Here is a 14835-nt window from a genome sequence, read left to right as displayed (position 1 = left end):
GACACGATAAAATGGAAGAACAAGGACATCTTATAGGATTGTTGGTACAGGGACCAGATTTGTGTGTGTATGACCTATACAACCCTGTACTACTTCTTAAGATTGTTTGATTTAATGATCTACTATTGCCTTCTTGAAATTCTTAGAATTTCCTTCATTCTTCTTTTGCCCAGGACTCTGTAGCAAATTATGTAGTCAATGTTGCCTAGGATTGAATTATAACTTCCCTGTGTACTATATAAAGTTAGACTAAGTCTTAGATTTTTAATTTATAACAATGAGGTAATACTCAATTCACAGGGTTTTTGAGAATATTAGATGATATACCATATGTGAAAGTAATGGATATAAAGCACATAAGAACAAGGAGAGATGAAATAAAACAGAGATGGAACAGTTTTTGCTTTTACTTCTAGGGAACTGAGACACAGAAATTACAATAAATCTCAATTATTTGTAGCTACAACTAAAAACGTAATACTTACAATCCATATATCTGTGGTGCAATTTCCAGCCTGTTCAAGTGCATATAGAGCTCAATATCATGCTTCTTCAGTAGATGATCCTGGATCTGGTTGACTTTAGTAACAATAGCAACTGTTGGTCCTAAATCCTGTGGTCGGGCAAAGGGGATGGGAGGCATCAGAGTTTCTTTCCCCTATACATAGGAAAAATGGAACATGTATTATTTCAGCATGAAAATAATATCATTCTTCAATTTATTTATTAAAGAGAATTTAAACAAGAAATACAAACTGCTTTAATTATCTCTTGACAAATGCTAAAATATGGAACCATATGATAACATATGGGTGATTTTGCTCATAAAACAATCACCAGGAAATGCCTTCAAAAAACTGTGGGGCCTGTATTTCCTTGGCCAGTTTCTCTTGTGACAAACTTTTACAAGATAATTTGGTCTAGAAGTGGTGATGGCCATTACAAAGTATCAATGGCCAGTTTATCTGGTTAGCTATAGAATATAAATGGAGTGCTTTGATGGAACCTCTTTGTTTGAGGCATAAATTCAAACATGAAAAACAGTAAATGAACACTCTTTTGAGCTCTCAGTTATATAAACTAGGGCAGGAAATGAAAAAAAAAACAGTAGTAGAAAAGATGTTCTTCAACCTTTTGTCAATTTGAACAGCTGAGTACAAAGATTTTAAACTCTCCAAAATTATAGCAGACTATAAAAACAAAGTTTGTGTTGGGCCCCAGATTTCTCTTTCCTCCCTTTCATTAGCCCATATTAAGAGAGATACACCAGTAATTCCTTAAAATGCTTTCAGGTAAACGTCAAGTTTTTATGTATTTCCTCAAGCTTGGTGACTGCCCCTAATAGTTTTGTGTCTGATCTTTCCTCTGATGTTCAGTTCTTACTTTCTTCCTCTGCAATATTGGCATTTATAGCATCTCTCTTTTGTGATTTTTGGCCTACCATTAATTATCAGTCTAGTTCTCTAGCACAAATTCTGTCCTCTTCTCAAAATCTGCTTTTTCATTTAATACTGGTAGTAGTTTGATTCTTTACTTATACACTATTCTTCTGTGGTTTCAATGACACACAGTGCTTGAAGTTTGCACAACCTTGTGAATACACTAAAAAACCACTAAAATGTATACTTTAAAAAGTTGAATGAATAAAAATATAGATAAAAATAAGGACAAGAGGAAGCTAATGTTAAGGAGCAATGATGCTAAATGTGTGAATTCAGTTCAGTAACAATGGGCTTATCAAATTGCTAGGATAGCAATAGAAAGCTAGGTAATTAGGTAGCCACACTGAATGAATACTAAATATATAAAATCAGGTATGAGGGCATGTACCTGTAATTCCAGCTACTTGGGAGGTTGAGGCCAGCCTCAGCAATTTACTGAGAAACCATCTCAAAATAAGAATAAAAAAGTTTTGGGATGTCACTCAGTGATAGAGCGCTGATCTAGTATGTGTGAATCCCTGTGTTCAAGCCCTGAGAAAGATAGATATTGATTCATCCTACTTATATATATGAATTGTTTATATTGCCTTTGTATGTCTGACAATTTTATTAAAGGCATGTTTTAGAGTCCCAAGTCCAATCTTATCTTGTATTTTCATTTTTTATTCCAATTCTAATGATTGCATATTTTATATATTGTAATAAAAATGACTAATTATGTATGATTTCCTACCATATGTTGTTACTTTCTGAAATCACTTCTTCACTCAAATATACTGAAAAGGTCTGTTCTATAATATTTACCTTTTGACCATCATGCTCAAAAGTAGAAAACCAAGGTTCAGCAGTTTCCATCAGTTGTGAGAACATTGCACTAAAATTAGAAAAATAAAATAATGTTATTGTTTATCTTCAACAAGTACTAATGGTATAAAGAAAGAAAAATAGTAGTTTTTTTACTTACTAAGCATCATGCTCCAGATACTCGGGGTTCAAGAGAGTTTTCATTTCCTCACTTTAAAAAGTAATACAAGCAATCAAAATGTGCAATTTTTCCAATAACTGAAGAGGATACAGAGTTTGTCTTATTCTACATTCATAAGACAACTTTCATATAATAATGAAAAGAATTAACCTTTTTTAATAAAAAGACCAACTCTATTAACAAATAAAATCCTTTCTTTCTATAAAGATCAAAAACAAATAAGCTTCCTTGTTGATGCCACAAAAAAGTAACAATCTATTCCAAGCAACAAATACAAAAAGTGACAATATTTTTGTTGACTATATTTGATTTAGAACAATTTATTACTCTGCAATCTATTACTTGTCATCTAAAACCAAACAAAACATATAGTTACTGATTTAATATGCAGTATCAAAACACTCATTTATTTTCTTTTAATGGCTATATTATTTTAACATCAATTAATCAGTGATAACATCTTTAACAAATTTACTTTAGTATTGTTTTTCTTTGTAATGAATTCAAACAGTTGAAGAAGCATGTTCTACTCATTTTAAAGCTATTTTCAATCAACTCTACTTTCCTGTATATTCTGTATGCACATCTTCAAAAATAAAACTGGCATGAAAACAGGTTTGCAATGCACACTTCATCCTTTTATTTTAGAATAATTGGAGTGAAGGTAACTAAGATATGGTTACTCTTGTCAAGACCCAATAAACTCAATAAAATCAAACATTTAGAGAAAACTTGAAAATGCAAATTTATAACCTAGTAGACAAAAGTTCATTCATAGGCCTATATGTATTCTTAAAAAAAGACAAAAGTTCATTCATAGGCCTATATGTATTCTTAAAAAGGGGACAGTTTATATCTGAACTTTAAAGATTACACAATTAAGACATGTTATCTGCCAGTATCGTGTCTCCTGCATATTGGTGGGCTAGCTTACTCCTGACAAGGCCTTACAATTATACAGCCCTCATTCCCAAAATGCTTCTTGGTTGCTTCTCTGGCCCATCAGTTAGGTATCTTATTTTTTAAAAATGAATTTTAATAATTACCTTAGTTAAATCCAATTACAAAAGTCATTTACAGCTGGGCATGGTGGCACATACCTGTAATCCCAGCTACTCTGGAGGCTGAAGCAGGAAGAAGGCAAGTTCAAGGTTAGCCTTAACAACCAATTGAGAGCTTGTCTCAAAATACAAAATAAAAGAGGGCCAGGAATGTAGCTCAGTGTTAGAGTGCTCCACTGGTTCAATCCCCAGCACCACACATGTACAAAAAAGTGTGTCTCAACAACCTGAGAAGCCATTTGATTTATTTACAGACTGAGATTCTTCATAGCGCTGTTTTTTTTGTTTATGAATCAGGGTGAAACAAAGCTGGTAAGGAGAAAGTATGTCATAAGGTTCTCAGTTCACAGTGAAAAATGACTCATCAGAATACATACGAATATTATCAATCATTAGCACTTTTGTCAATAAAAAAACAAACTTGTTTTTCTTGATTCATCAGTTATATGTCTTCCTTTGATACAGACCTAAGATTTTCAAAGATACAACTCCATGTCTGCCACACAGCTAAACTGGCATTAGAACTATTAAGTGGAATTAATAATTAGTCATGTAAACACAAATGTTCACAACTTAACAAAATTTACAAGTACTTTCAATTTAAAAGATTTTGAAGTTAAAAAAAAAAACAAAAAACGTAAAGGCTCATTAGAGTAAGGGAAAAAGTAAGGAACTCATTAGGAACTTGCCTTGGCTGTGCAGACTCACTGGCATGTAGAAAGGCTTGGTGGTCACAGTGAAGGATGAAGACTATGGGGGCTAATAGCTCATGCATTCCCTGAAACACAATATCAAGAGAAATGAATGACAGTGAAAGTCCATTAGTATAAGCTGAGCTAAATGCTTTTCAACCGATTACTGCCACAAAGATCTTCATATTACATAGAAAAAGCATAAAAATGGAAAGCTACAAAATAACATTTTACCTACTTTTAGAATTTGATTCCAATTCAACCACAGCACGAATTCTTCCTTAAAACATGGAGAGCAGTTCTCTTTTAAATGACATGACAAACAATAAATTGGCATGGTAGACAACCTTGCACCTGTCAGTTGCTTCAAAATCTGTACTCATAAATATGAATTTCATTTATGCAAATTATAATCATGAGCTACAGTATAAAGATCTGCAGTAAGAAGGGCAACTAAGAACTGTAGACCTAAGGAAATTACATCCAATGTTTTCATTATATAATGGCTCAAAATTAGGATGTCTGTAGATTTAGGAAGAGCTAAAAGTCAGCTAGCGAAGAGTGGTACAAAATTAAAAAAAACAACCTTTAAGAGGTATGATAGAAAAAGTTTTTCAAATCTGATTTTCAACATATTTAATCAGAAAACTATCACAGGTTTTCATTTCTACTTCAACTATGCTCATTTTCAAATTATTTAATGAGCTCACCAACAGAGTATTTTCCCTTACATTGGAGGTTCAACTGATGGCTACACAAATAGACAAATAAACAAAAAGGCATAGTGTTAGTTACTAAACTCTCTTTAAAAGTTACTAAAATTCCACTATTTATTCATTACATGGGGTCATAAGGTATTAAGCATTAATGACAAGCTTTGTTCTTTTAGATTTTTTCCCCTTTAAGCACAATATGCTACATTCTAGCAAGTTAAAAGAGATTATAGTCTTTCCTGCCTCTTAATTGAAGCTTATTTTCACGTTCCTTTTGCTCAATAACTAAGGATGATCTCCTATAAAAAGACAACACAAAATATCACTTTTAGAGGAAATAAAGATAAAATATGATATTCTCCAATTTCATCCATTTGCCTGCAAATGTCATAATTTTATCATTCTTTATGGCTGAGTAATATTCCATAGTATATATATACCACAGTTTCTTTATCCACTCATCAATTGAAGGGCATCTAGGTTGGTTCCACAGTCTGGCTATTGTGAATTGAGCAGCTATGAAATTGGAGAATATCATGCTAAGTGAGATAAGCCAATCTCAAAAAGCCAAAGGACGAATGATATCGCTAATAAGTGGAGGTTGACACATAATGGGGGGGAGGGAAGGGTTAGAGTTAGGGTTAGGGAGGGGGGCAAGTATGGAGGAAGGAACTACTGTATAGAGGGTAAAGAGGGGTGGGAGGGTTGGGGGGAAGGGAAAAAATAACAGAATGAATCAAACAACATTGCTCTATGTAAATTTATGATTACACAAATGGTATGCCTTTACGCCATGTACAAACAGAGAAACAACATGTATCCCATTTGTTTACAATAAAAAAAAAAAAGTACATTGAAACTTTAAAAAAAAAAAAAAAAAAAAAGATAAAATATGAGAGAGCAAGGAGGAGAGAACTACTTTGCTGGTAGAATTAGAGGTGGCTTCCTGGAATGGAAAGACAGACTCATACAGATGACTGTGCAGTCAGTAGTACTGTGCTAGTCTTAGGAAGTCAACTGTTATCACAAAGATGAGAGTAGATTTTATTGAACTTCATTTCTTGTCAGGAGCCTTGAAAACAATTACTTAATGAACATTTTTACTATATAATCCATTGACAATTTACATTTGACTTAAAAGAAACTACCACATGACACTTTAATCTTTCTTGATCAACCTTTCTTCATTTAACAAACCTTGGAATGAATGTGCTTTAGAAGAACATGGTAGGTGACCAGAAAACTATGAAATCAAGTGAGTTAATCAGGCTTTAAGTCGTCATGGGGAGTTTATTTTCTTGGAATCATGTTGAGTTACTCTAAAAAGAAAGTGCCATAATTTTGGCAACACTGGGGATTAAACCCAGGGGTCCTCTAGTACTAAAAGTACATCCCTGGTCCTTTTTAGTTTTTGAGGCCAGGTCTCTCTAAGTTGCAAAGGCTGGCCTCAAACTTGTGCTTCTCCTGCCTTAACCTCCTGAGTAGCTGGGATTACAGGTATATGGCACTGTATATAGCTGAAGTGGTATAATTTTAATAATCAAATTAATAGCACTCAAAGTAGAAAACTACAAAAAAGAAAAAAGAAAAAAAAATGAATGATATTAGGCAGGAGGAAAAATAAATAAACCAAAAACTCTAATGGTTATCCTTATGGTATTTTTTTGCATATTTCTGATGGTTTCCTTAGAATAAAGTTTTCAGAAGTACCAGTTCTGAGTAGAAACACTTGTTAAAATGCCTGATGTATACTATTAAACTGCCCTCTGCAAAGAATTCTCTCGCTGTACAATATTAAAGTCACTATTTATAGTCTTTTTAAAAAATCGTGTGAAATTTCACAAATTGTTGTAATGGTATATTTGAATGCTAGTGAGACTAAACTAAAAAATTTTACTGGCCACTTTTTATTAAATGAGTTACCTATTTTGTCCTAATTAAGCATTGTTCCCTTTTCCCTAATGATTTGTAACAGTTCTTCACCAAATCAACCTATTAATTCATGTCATTTTTGTTAGAAATATTTCCCATTTATCACTTGTCTTTTAATTTTGATATCTTATGTCATGTTGAAGTTATACATTTTAATAATTAATATAATAAATCATCCTTCATGGTTTTTTTTTTTTTTCTTTATGCCTAAAAAGACTTCCCTCGTATTGAGATTAGGTAAGAATATAGCTTTCCCCCCTCCCCCATGAATTCTTCATTCACCTAACTTTAGTTTAATTTCTGCCATGAAAAATATGATTTTTTTCCTTCAAAACAAGTTAAATTAATTTACTGAATAATTAACTTCTTCAATAAAATCAATCTATTCAATAAGTTGAATAGCCCATCTTGTCTAAGAATTCTTAAATGCCATCTTTAAACTGAATATTTAGCTCACATTTTTTGGATATTTTTAAACTCATATTTCAATGGCTTATATATTCTTCACAAAAATTGTACTATTATAACTTGACTTCAAAATATTTGAGTCCATTTTTTTTTTTTGTCAAAATTATTTAGCTGTTCTAACAAGTTTTTCTTTCAGGTGCATTGTATCACTTAGACACATAAAATGCAAAACAAAGCACTGGGATTTTATTTTTACATTAGAATTAACTTGAAAAAGGCATTTTTAAGAACACCAGACTTTCCAATTCAAAATTGTGTGAAAATGATTAGTCTTCAAAATTAAACCTCATAGTTGACAGGTTTACTACTAGCTATTCTTTCTTTCTTGGTGGTGGTAATCTTTGAATAGGTCTTTCAGTGTGTTTTTTAACTAATTGTGGCTGGTTTAAGAAAGAAATGCTCTTATCTAATTGCATCCTTCTGCCTTTTTAACATGTTCTCTTCCCTCTAGTTTCTGTGACACTACTCTCTCCAGATGTTCTGTTTGTGCAAGTATCATTCATTATTTACTTATTTCAGTAACTATTAAATGCTTAAATGTGCTGTGGACACAAAGTGAATAAGGTGGGATAGTTCCTAAACTTGACCAAGCTTGCAGTATAGAAAAAAGAATACATAGTTACAAAGAATGAGAAGTGGTGTGTCTGTGTATGTATTCAAAGATGTGTATAAATATAAATACACACAGTTGGCCCTCTGTGTCCAGAGCCTCTGAATCTGTGGATTCAACCAACTAGTGATAGAAAATATTGGAAAAATAGAAAAAAAACAAAACCCCACAGCATTTATATTATGCATATAGATTTTCTTCTCATTATTCCTTAAACTATATAGTTAAGCAACCATTTACATGGTACTTACATTGTAAAAGATACTATATGTGATTTAAAGAAGATTTAAAATACATGTGAGGATGTGTGTGAGGTTATATAAAACTACTACATCATTTTATATGAGACTAGAGCATTCCCTGGATTTTGGCATCCACAGAAGGGTCTGGAACCATTTCTCCAAGGATACTGGAGGAAGACTGTACACATAAACCTAGACCCTACCACATGTCCGGTACAAACAAGGTACTCATTATACTTTGAATGAAATATTTATGACAATGTATCAACACATTGAAAAAGCTAAAATATGAAAACAAAATGAATAGTACTAAACCATAGTTCAAATCAATAAAAGGCAGTTCTTTGTAAAATGAAAATGATTAAGACGCCTCTGAATACTGTTCAATCTTTTTTAAGTTCAGTTTTGAATTTCACCTAAACTAGGGGACTAAAAATAAAGTGTTGGTTTTGCTTTCAATTCTAGACTAGTAAAACCTGAAAATAATTACAAGTGGACTGAAGATGTAGCTCAGTGATTCTGCACTTGGTCAGCAGGTGCAAGGCCCTGAGTTCAATATCCAGCATTGCAAAAAAATTTTAAAAATTAGAGGTGGCAAGTATATAGACATCTTTGAAAGAAAAGAGAAATAATCAGAAAGTATAATCATGAATTCAATATGCTATGAACTTGACAAAGCACAATTAAAAATGTATTCTCAGTATATTTCTTGGTTCCCAAAGTGTGTATTCTACTTCTGTCTATATTATCAGCATTTCAGTTAGCTTAAAGCATTTATGCCTGCTTGCTCGTTAGCAGTCACTGCACTTCAAACTCACAATAGTTGAAAATAAAGGTAACAAAGTTTTCTTCATCAACAGCCTGTAGGCTCACAAAATTGAACCTGTTCTTTTATCTGCCTGTGTTCATTTAGCCCACCAAGCAGTCTTTATTAAAGCTGAGGCATCAGGCAGTCAAAGTTCATTAATACCATTTATATAATCTCTGCAGTTTCAATTAACTCAGCAAGACATTCTACTACATGATAACAGTCTCATTAATTCAATAAAATCCCATAACTATTAACAATATGGTCGATGTTAAACGGGGTGTCACCTAGTACAAAATAATAGCTTTAACAGCTTGTGATGAAACTCAAGGTTTTTCCTTAAATTTGATCTGGCTAAATATTCAGTCCTTCAAGAGCAAGGTATTATTTCTTTGTGAAGAATCTGTAGTATTTTAAACATGAACAGGGAGTAATTAAGTCTTTTTAAGTGAGACCCAAGAGTAAGCTAATAATACTTTCTTATTCAGTGACTGATAAACTTTGCCTAAATTATCAAGAATTTGATCTTCCATATTCCTGTCTAGTCTTCACGTAAATGCAGTGGTCTATATGCATCACAAATGGTGGAATGTGATGTTATATATTTTTTCCCTTATCTGTGGAGCTTATTTCCATTATTATAAGATTTTTTAAGTCTACTTTTTTGCTTTCTTGAAAGAAAAACAAGAAATGTGTAACATGGGATAATTTAATCCTGACTTGATACACTATTGTTAAATCTATTACTGAGATATTTTTGAATATTTGAAAGAGGAGCTGGAACAATGAGGAAATAGGCTTAACCAAAAAAGTCAACACAATAAGAGCAGAAAACTATAAAATTTCTGAATCCTTGAAGATGACTTTGAGTGACTGCATGAAACTAATGCTGCAGTAGTTATTTACTCCTAGACTTTGGGCTATGTACATCAACAACACCCTATGGATTAAGCCATTTTGAATGGGGCTTCTGATATTTATTTTTCATTTCTCATTCTTTTTTTGGTGTTTTTTGTTTCTTTTTCTTTTTCTTTTTTTCTTTCATCTTTTGACTTTGTACTCAACTTTTAGATAGGCTACCTTTCATCAAAGGCATTTCCTTCCCTAAGAATATACAAAACATTCAGATTTTTATATACTTTTAGTTTTTACATTTATACATATATTCTATCTGAAACTTATTATCCAATAAAGGTATAATTCAATCTTTTTGTCCTAGATAGAAAGCTAAACAAAGCAAGTCTGTCTCCTTTTCCTTAATTAAAATCTCGTATACAATAAATATAATTGGCCCTGTTCCACTCATGTGTTTATTGATTTTTGTAATATCATTGCATTAGATTGATTTTAGAAGTATCTTTTTTTGGTGTTGGGGATTGAACCCTGAGCCTTGCATATGCTAAGCATGTACCATTACCACTGAACTATTCTCCCAGCCCCTGGCCAATAGAAGTTCTAAAAAAACTGGAGAGAATGTGGAGAAAGGGAATCCTTACATATTGTTGGTAGAAATGTAAATTAGTATAGCCATTATGGAAAACCGTACGAGGGTTCCTCATTTAAAAAGAGATCTATCATATGATACAGTGATCCCCCTGGTGGTTATACATCCAAAAGAAATTAACTCAGTATGTTGAAGCTACATCAGCACTTCCATGTTCACTGCAGCACCAATCACAATAACGAAGAAATGGAAACAATCTAAGTGTTCATTAAGGGGTAAGTGAAGAAAGAAAATGTAATATTATTCAGCTATGAAATCCTGTCATTTGCAACAACATACATAGAAATGAGGTCACTATGTTAAATTAAATATTCCAGGTACAGAAAGACAAGTATCACATAATCTTACTCATATGTGGAATCTAAAAAGGTCAGTCTCATACAAGTTGAGAATGGAATGGTGGTAACCGGAGGCTAGGGAGAGTAGTAGAGTAAAAAGGATGGAGAAAAAGGTTGGTCAGTGGGTACTAAGTTCCATTTAAATAGGAGAACTAAGTTCTGATGTTCTATTGTACAGTAGAAAGACTAAACATTACATGGTACCCCAAAAATATGTATACTTATTAGGAGTCAAATAAGAGAAGCAGTTTTAATATTTCCCTTTCCCTTTATTCCCCACTTCCATGTTCTGTGACAACTCCAACATGCCAATAATTATCAACATAATAACAATAATAACCATAACTACCAATAAATATTTTTGAAAAGCACTATATGTTCTTAACTCCAAAGTAAAAACTATTATTGCCCTCCTCCCACAGACAACAAAAGTGAAGATTAGAAGTAAGGAAATTGCTGAAGACTATGCAGCTAGCACATGGTGGAACTGAGATGCAAATAAAAGGGATTGAGTCTGGACCCAGTGCTTTTAGCCACTAAACTATATTAGCCTCTATTAAAATAATTGTAAGGCTCTTAGGCACTATTTAAAGTAACCATGTCCAGTTTTAATGAAGCACATGTGCTCCTTAGAGTATCACTGAGAATGATGATACATTCTAAGGAGATATAATCAGCATGCAATTAATATAAAGACATCTAATACTAAGATAAAATTATTCCCTTGGATGTTCTGTGTATACAATAATAAATACATTATTTAGTATAATGGGAATCTCACTTGGTTTATCATCTTGAAGTAAGTTTAAGTATATTGTTCTTATCACGGGTGTTTTCTGTTACATTAAATTGGTGTTTGGCAATCATCAACTAGAGTAACTTATAACTTCTGATTGTTTTGGATTTATGAATTTCATCTGTATTGCCACTTAATGTATATTTAGAAGAATAAACAAAAATATTCAAATATATGTTTCTTCACTGGAACACAATAAACTTCATCAGGAAACCTAAATATCTTGATATAATTAAATGATTCACATTTCAATAAAAATAAAATAATCTTGTTTGTTTTAGTAAAGAGTCAAATAATAGGAACATAAAAAAAATTCCAAAAATTAAAAAAAAAAAAAAACATTCTGAAGCTCTATATCTGGTAAGTTTTTTTTTTTATTGTAAACAAATGGGATACATGTTGTTTCTCTGTTTGTACATGGCGTAAAGTTTTAAAGACTAATAGTATACTTAATTATTTTTTACATGACATGTCACATATTTATAAATGCTGTACTTAGAAACAATATTTATACATACAACTGGGAAAAGTTTTATTACTAGACTGGCTTCAAAGATGCTGTTTATAAACAAACTCTCAAAAGTTGAAAGAAAAGATTGAACATCTTATAGAAGACAATTTGGTGGAATGTCTTATAATGAGGAAGAAGCATATGTGCTTCAATGAGCTTACTTTTCTTGCCACGCAGCTGACAAGCAGCACTTGGATTGCTTTAGCATTATGATACAACTTTGGATACAATAAAGGTTGCATTATTGCTCTATCATTTGTCAAGCTGTATAGAAAATTTTGAGTCAACGGATGCCACCTGTAAGATATTTTCATTACCTGTTTATAAAGCAACTGCTCATTTTCTCTAGCATAACAGAAAAGAACATCTGTAAGAATCTTTCTCACATTTTCTTGTTGGAAAAACTGCATTTCGGGAAACCTGAAAAAAGAAAAAAACACAGGATTGAAACTGACTAGCACAATTTGAAGAATCACCCTGAAACTTTCATCTCTAAGAGGTGCTAAGGGCTGCTTCAGGTTTACAACTCCCTATTTGCCATGCAACTTGCACCATTGGTGGGATTTAAAAAGGGATGATAAAAGGGAAATGATTATATCCCAGGGGTTAATGACAGCCTTCAACATCTAAAGATTTCAAAACTCTTAACATATTTAAAGTCACTGCATGTGTGAATACAAATTTTAAAAAAGAATTATAGCCTACTAAGGTTTGTTTTAGCCCATTTGGTTTTTAAAATTAGAATGTGATTTTGTGACAGTACTTTTTCAAGAAATCATTGTCATTGTTTTTTATGTAAATATCAGAATTTCAATTACATATGACAACATTGTCAGTTTCATCCAATTAAAATGTAGACTTCAAATGGAACAAAAGTTAGTATACACTGCTTAAATGATCTCTGGATCAAAAACTCTACCAGGTGCTTTGAGGTAATGCAAAATAGAAAAGGGGCAGAGAATCTTCTTAAAAGGAGTTCAAATAGTTGTTTATAATGCAAGAATACGCAGCTCTAAGAACCCAAATGCAAACACACAGCAATGCAATACACAAATAATATGTAAGAGCTGAAGGTATGTCACCTTAGAATAAATAGTGAGTACTAAACAAGAATTTGGGGGAGCAGAGTAGCATGGAATATCAGTGGGAGAGGTAAGTAAATCAGAAGTAAAGTGATAAAGGTACAAAAGGCAGTGGGGGTTTCAAGCATGCAGCACAGAATGATAACTAGGAATCAGGAGGAAAAGAGAATTCAATGAAGTACTACCAGCTGGGAGCAAGAGAGTGGGAAAGAATATAGGCATGGTCTTTCTAAGTTATGGGCCAGGCTCTATGGGTAATGACCAAAGAGACTCCATGTCACATAAGAAATACTTCTCCAGCAAAAAAAACTCCGCTTCTCCTATCCTCATCCTGCTTATGACACCTTGCTTAGAGAGAATGTTTCTGTTCTTATACAATGTAAAATTGTTCTTTTTGGTTCCCATTTTTCTTGGACAATGTACCCTGTCAGAGAATGATTATCTAGATGTTAGTAACCATTGTTTACCTTGTATTCAACTAGGGGCATTCTGACCCATTTCCCCTTCTGCTTATGATTTTAGATGTCATGATGTTTGTTTATAGTTTTGAATCATGGCAATGGCCACTTATGATTAATGTGGTTTTGGACTATAAATGTGTACTCTAACCCTTGGAAGGGATCAAGGAGTATAGACTTACGGTCTGCTCTTGTCCCCCTAGCTGGAGGTCCACCAGCTGGTGAATAAAGATGGTTCTGTCTCCTACTTTAAGATCAACTTGGTGAATTATTGCAATCGCACCATAACATCTAAAAAGAGCTTTCAATGCTGAATTTACAACTAAGGAAACAATTCAGTGACTACATTTTTGCACAGGGAAGTGAAAAAGAAGAGTCTGTGGGTGACTAAGTAGAACTAAGTAAGAAAGAGGAGAATTTCTAAGAAGGCTAAGTATGTTATAAAGAAGGGAAATAAAAAATTCACAAACCTAACAAAAGTCTGCATTCAAAATTATGCTCCATAAGTTCTAGTTATGTAATCTTGAGCAAATGACTGCATAACTATCTCATCTACAGTAGGGAGAACAACAGTGATCTTGTGATTGAGATGAGATCATGTGAAAACACTAAAAACAGCACCTGAGAAGCAGCAGTCGCTCAGAAACAAACATCATTACTAGTTTTTGAGTAATGGAACTTTATGTGCTGAAAAGGTGAATTAGGTGATATTGGAACTAGAAAATAACAGAAATTTTTAGAGAACATACAGGAAGACTATCTAGAACATGGAAGAGTGGGCATTACTGAAAAAGACAAATATTCCTTAATGGAGTCTTTTAAAGAGCAATACCTCCTTTCCTTCATATTACAATAGTTTACTGCCTCTGTTTTTAGAGACCTTAGTTGCTTTATGCTTCATTTCATACCGTGCTGTTTCCCTATTAGAGTTACTTTTCTTCATTCTAGGTATCCAGGCAGACTATGCTAAGTAATGATGAAGCATCTCTTTCCTGGTTCTAATTTTTCCAGTAAATTAAGGGTTTTTTTTTTCTTTTTCTTCTGTTTATTTAACTTTTGCTTGCAATTAGCTTTGATGCACAATCATCCTGAGACTCGGAATTGTAAACATATATTTTTTGTGGTACCAAGAAAGCCTTTCTTTGGGGGTGGGGGGGCAGTAAACCAGCTAAGCACCTGGGCAAGGTGACTCC

The 14835-nt window shown here is 32.9% G+C and overlaps 1 protein-coding gene across 10 annotated transcripts in view; it reads right to left on the bottom strand.

The window, feature by feature from the left end:
• TBC1D5 (TBC1 domain family member 5) overlaps positions 1–14835 on the bottom strand; it is a 578936-nt gene that overhangs the window by 208177 nt on the left and 355924 nt on the right. For all 10 annotated transcript variants that reach the window (XM_079115504.1, XM_079115505.1, XM_079115503.1 and 7 more), the window contains 5 exons: positions 12420–12522; positions 4174–4266; positions 2407–2453; positions 2247–2316; positions 486–658 (listed from right to left, as the gene is read on the bottom strand). In XM_079115504.1, the coding sequence (XP_078971630.1) occupies positions 486–658; positions 2247–2316; positions 2407–2453; positions 4174–4266; positions 12420–12522 (486 nt within the window). The remainder of the gene's footprint in view (positions 1–485; positions 659–2246; positions 2317–2406; positions 2454–4173; positions 4267–12419; positions 12523–14835) is intronic.

The sequence above is a fragment of the Sciurus vulgaris genome (genome assembly GCF_902686455.1).
Source record: "Sciurus vulgaris genome assembly, chromosome: 16".
NCBI classification, from domain to species: Eukaryota; Metazoa; Chordata; class Mammalia; order Rodentia; family Sciuridae; genus Sciurus; species Sciurus vulgaris.
The sequence above is the reverse complement of the archived record's forward strand: the minus strand, read 5'-3'. Positions and strand labels throughout refer to the sequence as shown.